Here is a 7895-nt window from a genome sequence, read left to right on the forward strand (position 1 = left end):
GGGGGGAAAGGGGTGTGGTTAAGGGCTGAGGGGGCGTGGCCCGCGCCGGCGGCCGCCTTCAGCGATTGGCTGCGCGGCGCGGCGTCACTCGGCGCGCCGGCGCGCTGTGTGCGGCGTGGCTGCGGGTGGCGGCGCGGGGCTGGGGGCAGTGGCCGCTTCTCCTCCCCCGGCGGGGCATGGCGGAGCCGGGACCGGAGAGCGGCGCTTCGGGGGAGGAGGAGGCGGCAGCCCCGGCCCCGAAGAAGCGCCGCCTGGCCGCCGGGGAGCGCTACGTGCCGCCGCCGCGGAAGCTGAAGGCGGGGGTGAGCTTCAGCGCGGTGCACTTCGCCGAGACCTCGTACTACTTCGAGGGGGGGCTGCGCAAGGTGCGGCCCTACTACTACGACTTCCGCACCTACTGCAAGGGGCGCTGGGTCGGCCGCAGCCTCCTGCACGTCTTCAGCACCGAGTTCCGAGCCCAGCCCCTCACCTTCTACCGCGCCGCCGCCCGTGCTGGCCGCCTGCGCCTCAACGAGGAGCCCGTGCGGGACCTGGACGTCGTGCTCAAGGTGGGTGCTAATCCCTCCTCCTTCCCATCGCCACCTAATCCCTTCTTCCCTCCCTTCATCCTTCCCAAGCTCCCCAGATGCCTGGCCTGGTGGTGTGCCTATGCAGAATGCACCCTAATTGCTTGCTTTTCTGGCAGAATAATGATTTTCTCCGAAACACGGTGCATCGCCACGAGCCGCCGGTCACTGCCCAGCCGATCCAAATCCTGGCGGAGGACGATGAGGTGGTGGTCGTGGACAAACCGTCCTCCTTGCCGGTGCATCCCTGCGGCAGGTTTCGGCACAACACCGTCATCTTCATCCTCGGCAAAGAGCACAACCTTAAGGAGCTGCATACGATTCATCGACTCGATCGCATGACCTCAGGAGTGCTTATGTTTGCCAAGACAGTGGAGGTGTCCAAGAGGATTGACGAGCAGGTTCGGGAGAGGCAGGTGAGAGCTAAGGGCTGCAGTACTTTGGGGAGATTCTTGTGTGGTATTTTCTTGGAACACGCTAAGGCAAAAAGTCTGTCAAACTTCTGGTCTAAACGAACCGAATTCCGAGGACAGCTCGTGGTCTTCTTCGTGTCCTAGTTGGTGTAAAGTGTGGAAGGCATCGAGAGAGAAAGATGGAGCAAAACCGTAAGCAATTTTGGTAGTATCGTATTGAAAAGGGTTTCCAGCCCTGTGGGATTGTGCAAATTGGCTGGTATTGAGCGTGCAGTCATGGAAAGGTTTGGGTTGGAAGGGGCCTCTAAAGATCATCTGGTCCATCAGTTAGAGAGCAGTTTTATTTATCAGCAGAAGCATATCAGTCATCTAATACTTTTTCCATTTTAAGTTTTAGAAGTTTTGGTTTTTTTTCCACTGGTTTTCAGTCCAAACAGAGCTATAGCTGTAGGGTGCTAGCTTTCAGGACTTGCTTCAAGGCAATGAGTGTCACAGCAAAAAGCACTGAGAGGTAACTCCTGAACTTAATATGGGGAAGACAGTTCAGGCCCATATGTTCTTGAATTCCCAACTGGTTGGAAGCTAGAATGTGAGGAATTTGATTTAAAAGCTGCTTTTTTTTTTCTCTTCTAGTTCAGTTGTAAAAAAAACCTTTAAGAGTAGATTACCTAAAATGAAAAATATGTATTTCATTGATGAGATTGAGAGAGGAGTAACTAGGGTGAGACTGAATCATAATCAGACCCGAGACAGCTTTCTCTTCTGAGAGTTGTTCTTTCTCCCCATAGCTGGAAAAAGAGTACGTGTGTCGTGTGGTGGGGGAGTTCCCAGAACACGAAGTGGTCTGCGAGGAGCCCATACTGGTTGTTTCATACAAGGTGGGGGTGTGCCGTGTGGATCCCAAAGGGAAACCCTGCAAAACCATCTTCCAGAGGCTCAGTTACAACGGCAAGACCAGCGTCGTCAAGTGTCTTCCGCGTACTGGCCGCACACACCAGATCCGGGTCCACTTGCAGTACCTGGGACATCCCATTGTCAACGACCCCATCTATAACATGGAAGCCTGGGGCCCTGAAAAGGGCAAAGGTGGCAAGATTGGTAAAACAGATGAAGAACTCCTTAAGGCGCTCGTGGAGGAGCATCGTTCCAAACAGAGCCTGGATGTCTTGGGGATTTCAGAAGAGGACTTGAACACCAATGCAGAAAATCAAGACTCTGGTAATTCAAGCGAGTGCACAGAATCTGTGCAGGCTGATCCTACAAATGAGAACTCCTGCCCTGCTGAGGGCACAAAAGATCCTGAGAGAAATGAAACACCAGCTTGTACACTGGACCCTGATACCAATCTGGAAACACTTGAAAAAACTACAGAACTAGGTTCATGCGAGAACAAGACTGGGCAAACAGGAGAAAATTGTTCAGAAGAGAAGGACCCTTTATGCGTGGAGTGTAAAATTTCAAGGCGGGACCCATCTCCCAAGGAGCTGGTGATGTACCTACACGCCTTGCGCTATAAGGGAGCAGAGTTTGACTATTGCTCCAAGATGCCTGAATGGGCCATGGAGGACTGGGAGGAATGACAGAGGGCATGACATCTAAGGGCATTGTTCTAGTGTGGCCGGAGAAGTGTCTTGTAAAGACCTAAGGTTTCAGGGTGCTTGAGGTGAAGAAACTGCTCATAACTTGAAATGGGGTGGGAAGCCCCCATATTGTTGGGGCTGGCAAATTAATTGCTGTGGTTGCTGACAGGCACTATAAAAGGTGGGCAGGAACATGGGGGTTCAGTGCTAGAATTATATTGCCATTTAGTGAACACCTGGTCAACAAACATCTCAATGTGTTACGGGTCTGCTGTCAATTACCTACAGAGAAAACTTAGTGCATATGCTTAAATTAAGCAACTCGTTTTTCTTTTGGCCTGCTGTATAATGTTCTTGTACTGTACGGTGAGAGCTGTTGGAAAGTTGTTCAACATACTGGATGTCACATCATACAGGAAAACTATTTGTACTTTGATTTTATTGTCAGACTGATTTTAAAAACCAAAATGTTAACGCTGAGAATACCATAAGGTAAAACCAGAGCACTGTGAAGCTGATTTCTTTACTGTTTGTCAGCAAGGTGGACTTGCTTTGAAATTGCTCTTTTGGAATTCCTTCGCATAATTACTTGATTTGAGATCAGTAACTCTAGGAATGGATCTGTGCGTTGGGCCTGTTTCTGGAGGTACTAGTCCCAAGGTTTTATCCTTATGAGATTTATGAGGAGACTTGATTTAGCAGAGTGTCTCGTTATCTGCCCTGTGACACATCTGCTTTCTAAAAAAAACACGTAATCTTCTCTGAGAACCTGTTGATTTCTAATCTTTATGCCTCAAATGAAAACATCTCCATACTTGAACAAAAATGCAAGGTAGAGACCAGTCTACCACCTTTCACTTCGTTTTTACCTTACCATGGTCAAGTTGTTTCTGAATGGTATTTGTTTTTAACATTGCTTCATGTGTGCTTCAAGGTGACAATTGGCCTTAAAGAAAAAAAAGAATATAAGCAAACGAGAAGCTTTTCGTAATGCATTTTATAGTAATGTTTTCAGGATGATAAATATCACTATAGTTCTTATTTTCATCAATGTTTATACAGCCTCTAAGAGGTTTATTACAATCATTGTATTAGGTTCTTTTTTTGTCTGTCTTACACAACCTCAGTGGTAATGACCAGCTGCACACAATCAAAACCTTTCCTGGGAAGAGCCATGTTATTTCAGGATCCTCTGCACCCACCTACATAGGATGCATGCATAGGGTTCAACACTTCTAAAATGCTATAGAAACCTTTTTTTGAGGTGAGGAAAGGAATCCAGGAGACCTGATACTGTTCAGTAAGCATGGCACCAGCCTTGCTGGAGTGTGGTCCAGTACTGGATGTTTTTTCCTTGTCATGCTGAGCTTTACATTCTCTCAACCCACCAAGATGCACAGGTTATGGGAGAAACCCCTGCTTCATGAGGTATTCTTGAGTGGGGTGCTGGGGACAACATGTGCTCCACAACTAAGGTTTGCCAAGCCAACAGGAACACCACCCCCTCCTTGGCAAGGCTCCTAAAATCACTTGTTGATACCCACAGGTGTGATCAGGATCCAATAGCCTAAAGTAGCCAAATGATTTTTTCTTTCCTCTCCTGTACATCTAGCTGTTGTTGAATGTTTCTGTAAGAGTTCATTCAGGCTTGAGCTTTGCTCTTCCACATCCTGCTAAGGGTCTCTCGTGATTCTAATGTAACCACACATTTTTATATTTTTTTTTCCTGCCATCATGTAATAAGGCCTGGTCTAGTATTTAGCTGCAGGCAGCTTGTTAAACAAAGGAGGTAAAATCTCCCCTGTGTCATCTATTTTTTTCATACACTGAAATATATATATTTTATCTAACTATGTAAATGAAAATCCGGTGCCTTCAAAGTAAGAATATATGCTACTGTTTCTAGCTTTAGACAGGGGAAAAATGGTGGATTTAGGGGCAGCTGAGCTTTAACTGAGACTGACATGACCCAGCTTATATTGTCTTTGTTTGTTTGCTTGTTTGTTTTTGTTTTTTGCAAGAAAAAAGCACCTGAAAGAAATTTTACTGATTTGTGTCAATAGATGGAGACCAAATGGCCAAATGCGGAACTGCTGCTCACTGCTGTGTTTCGCTTTTTCTGGCTATCCCTTATGGCTGTAAGTTAATATATTTTAGTTATCAAACCTTACTGGTCAAGAAATGCCATGACTTGTCTTTTCAAGACACTTTGGGCAATGACCCTTCAAGGCTGGTTTCTCAAGGAGCTTACCAGCGATGGCATCAAGTTTTGGTTTGAGTCCGAGGTGGTGGTTTCACACTGTGCAGCCACTGGGTGTCTGCTGCTGATACCTGCTAAAAACATGCACAAGATAAAACATCTGCTGGATTGCTTCAGAGAAAAGTGTTTCTGCTAGCGATGGCATGTGATAAATCCCCACCTAAGCCTGAGAATTAGCCCAAATGTGACCAGGGAGCTCATCTTCCACTTTTTCCAGCTGTGTTTTAACCAGTCCATTACAGGTGCCACTTGTGTGTATAAAGAGCTACCGTATGGCCATGCTCTGCATAGGATCTGGTATAATCTGATTTCCACCAGGATTTAAGCATAGTTCAATCTGGGCAGCATAGCCTGGAGGGCTCTGGGAGCTGTTCCAGTAAATTACATGTGAGAGGCCCCTTCTGCTCCTGCTAATTGCAGTAATTATGGCTTCAACATGCAGCGAAGTCTTGGGGGAGCATTTTGTTTCATCAGCTTCTCATTCCAGATTTTTAAAAGTTAACTCTTCACGCAGAGCAGCTCTTAGTAATCTGTTACACTTCTAAAATCTTGGTAACTACAAGAAAAGCCCACTCTAAGTCAGCGAACGTGGATGTGGTTTCAGTGAGGCACTGTGATCAACCTGGCCGGAGCTCCCTCAGCCCCTGATTTTGCAAAAATTTATTTACCTGAAGCTCCCACCAGGAATTTGGCAAACCTGAAGGAGACAATTTGGGTCAAAAGAAGCAGTTTGGTGGTGTTTGGGTACAGAGGTTGCAGGGCCCTGGGGGACGTGGCTGCCTCCCCTCAGGCCTCCTTGGGCGGCCCCAGGCGGCGGGAGGGAGGCACGGAGCGGCGATATGCGCCTTGGCAGCCCTCGAGGCTCTAAAAATAGAATTTAAATAAGTAAGGAAAAAGAAACGGGAGCGGTAGGAGGAAAAAAAATGAAAAGCTAATTTCCGACGAGGATGGGATTCGAACCCACGCGTGCAGAGCACAATGGATTAGCAGTCCATCGCCTTAACCACTCGGCCACCTCGTCACGAGAGCCCTACTCCCCGCACAGCCCATAAGAATCCGCAGCACCTGCTCCCGGCCTCGCCTCCCGCCCACCGCCCGCTCTGCGAGATGGCGCCCGCCTGCCTCTTTTTGGTCTCAAGAACACAGGGCGACGCGATCGCACAGAGACCGAGCCATCCTATTCTGAGCATCCTCTGCTGCTTTGCACTCATTTCTGTGGCTGCGGCGCGGTGCCGGTGAGGAATAACCCCGAAAAGACAGACAACGGGCTGGCATAAGGGAGGCCGCCATATTGTACGGAACGCCAGGGGCTGCCATGTCGTACGGAGCGCTGGGGGGGGCGCCATGTTGTACGTCCTGCCGTCGGGCGGGCGGTTTGGCGCGCGGCGGTTGGGTTTGAACGGCGAGGCGGCGGCGCCGTGAGGGCAGTGAGTGAGGGGCCGGGGGGGCGGCGGGGCTGAGGCGGCTTCGGAGCCCTGGGGGGGGATTTGGGGGATCTGGGAGCAGTGCAGGGGGCTGTAGGGAACGTAATTCTGTTAACTCATAGCCAATTTGTAATTTTTTTTATATTTAAAAGTTTCGATAAGCGCGGCAAGCGACCAGCGAAGCGTTCCTGTGGGCGTCGCCAACTTGGGGGCAAACCCTTCATCGTTGTTCAAATGATTTCTTTCCTTTATTTTTCCTACAATTATGCTTTTCAAAACTGGCTTGCTGCATTCCGAGTTTCTCTGGGGTCTTCTGCCGTTAATATTAATGTTGTTAATAGATCTCGCAGCTGCCTTCAGCCCTGTCGCGAGGCGCGGTTGTCCCTCCCTGCAGATCGCAGCCAAGGCAGTCGGTGGCCGTGAATTTGGAGGAAAATTGCAAAAAGGCGCACACGAAACAGTTTTACACAAAGCAGTTTCACCTAAAATGGAAGACGCTTTTATACCTCAAGTCTTTAAAAGCTCCCTCCGCGTACTGTGGTGTAGCGAACAAAGAAACCCCATCCCGTTGCTGACTTTCACAGTACCCGGATGCATTACAGCAAAAATACCAAATGTTTTAATTACATCATGATCTCGTTATTTAAGTCATTAGATTTCCCTATTTGTGTTATTTGTGAAACATGACAGTTACCAGGTGGAAGCTGTTCAATAGATGCTGCTCTTCCACAGGCCTACCGTAGCCTTATTTTTGCTTATGTAATATTCCATCTCAATGAACTAAAATGTTTTATATTTAGAAACAAAACGTAACCTAGTGCTGTTAGTAGGCCGAATGGTGCCAAGTTCGTGCCTGAGGGGATTTCAGTGTGCTGGGGCAACCCAGAAATGTGAGGGGAACCTCGATAAAACTCTCACGTTGGTCAACACCAAGCAGTACTTTTAGGAAAACACCTCTGTAAAAGTGATAGCTACAGGTGTATGCTAGCCTTTGGGTGTCTTTCTGGGTAGTGTTCCAGACCGTCTTGGTTTTGTTGCCTCAGAGCTGCAGGCCCTGAAAGCCAGGGCCTTTGCAGTTCCCTTTCTGAGGAGTGTATAGCAATACTCCACTAGTAAGTGATTGATTTAGCATTTTACTAAACCTAGAATTTTTGTTTTGTTTTGTTTTTTTAAAGCCTCTGTAAGGCTTAACTTTGCCTTGGTCACCTGGTGGTTTAAATGCTGTGGTCTATGGTGAGGAGACTTGCTTGGTGGAGAAGGGGAGGTGTGGTGTTGCTTACTGGGGGGAACTTATGAATGTGCATAAAACCTTTGGGAAAGTTTCAAGAAGATGGAGCCAGAAGGGATGAGATGCAATGAGCACAAACTGGACTACAGGAAATTTCACTCAGACATTAGAAAAAAAAGAATGCAGAGAAGGTGGAACAGGTTGTCCCAGAGCAACTGGCCATAGCTTTGGGCAGAGGGTTTGGACTGTACGATCTCCAGAGTTCCCTTCCCACCTCTGAGAGTCTGTGATTTTGTGAAATGCAAAGGCTGAGCAGTTCCTCTCTATGTTTAATTGTCTCATAAAAAAAAAAAAAAAAGTGTTTTACAATTTGCTTAACCCTTGCCTAGGCAAGAGTTTCTCTTAAGGCATTGTTTGCTGAGGT

At 47.9% G+C, this 7895-nt stretch overlaps 1 protein-coding gene across 1 annotated transcript; it reads left to right on the plus strand.

The window, feature by feature from the left end:
* The first annotated feature begins 38 nt into the window (after positions 1-38).
* On the plus strand, positions 39-4404 carry RPUSD2 (RNA pseudouridine synthase domain containing 2). The gene is made up of 3 exons (XM_084287368.1): positions 39-548; positions 686-982; positions 1768-4404. Exons 1-3 carry the CDS (start codon positions 177-179, stop codon positions 2557-2559), a joined length of 1461 nt encoding a protein of 486 aa, XP_084143494.1. The 5' UTR covers positions 39-176; the 3' UTR covers positions 2560-4404.
* The last annotated feature ends 3491 nt before the right edge of the window (positions 4405-7895 follow it).

This window comes from Netta rufina (genome assembly GCF_964035555.1).
Source record: "Netta rufina genome assembly, chromosome: 5".
In the NCBI taxonomy this organism is placed as follows: domain Eukaryota; kingdom Metazoa; phylum Chordata; class Aves; order Anseriformes; family Anatidae; genus Netta; species Netta rufina.

Excerpts from the sequence above, each read along its gene's own strand:
- RPUSD2 (XM_084287368.1), top strand. The coding sequence starts at position 177 with ATGGCGGAGCCGGGACCGGAGAGCGGCGCTTCGGGGGAGGAGGAGGCG. Across the intron at positions 549-685 it reads ACCTGGACGTCGTGCTCAAG|AATAATGATTTTCTCCGAAA; the intron begins GTGGGTGCTAAT and ends CTTTTCTGGCAG. Across the intron at positions 983-1,767 it reads AGCAGGTTCGGGAGAGGCAG|CTGGAAAAAGAGTACGTGTG; the intron begins GTGAGAGCTAAG and ends TTCTCCCCATAG.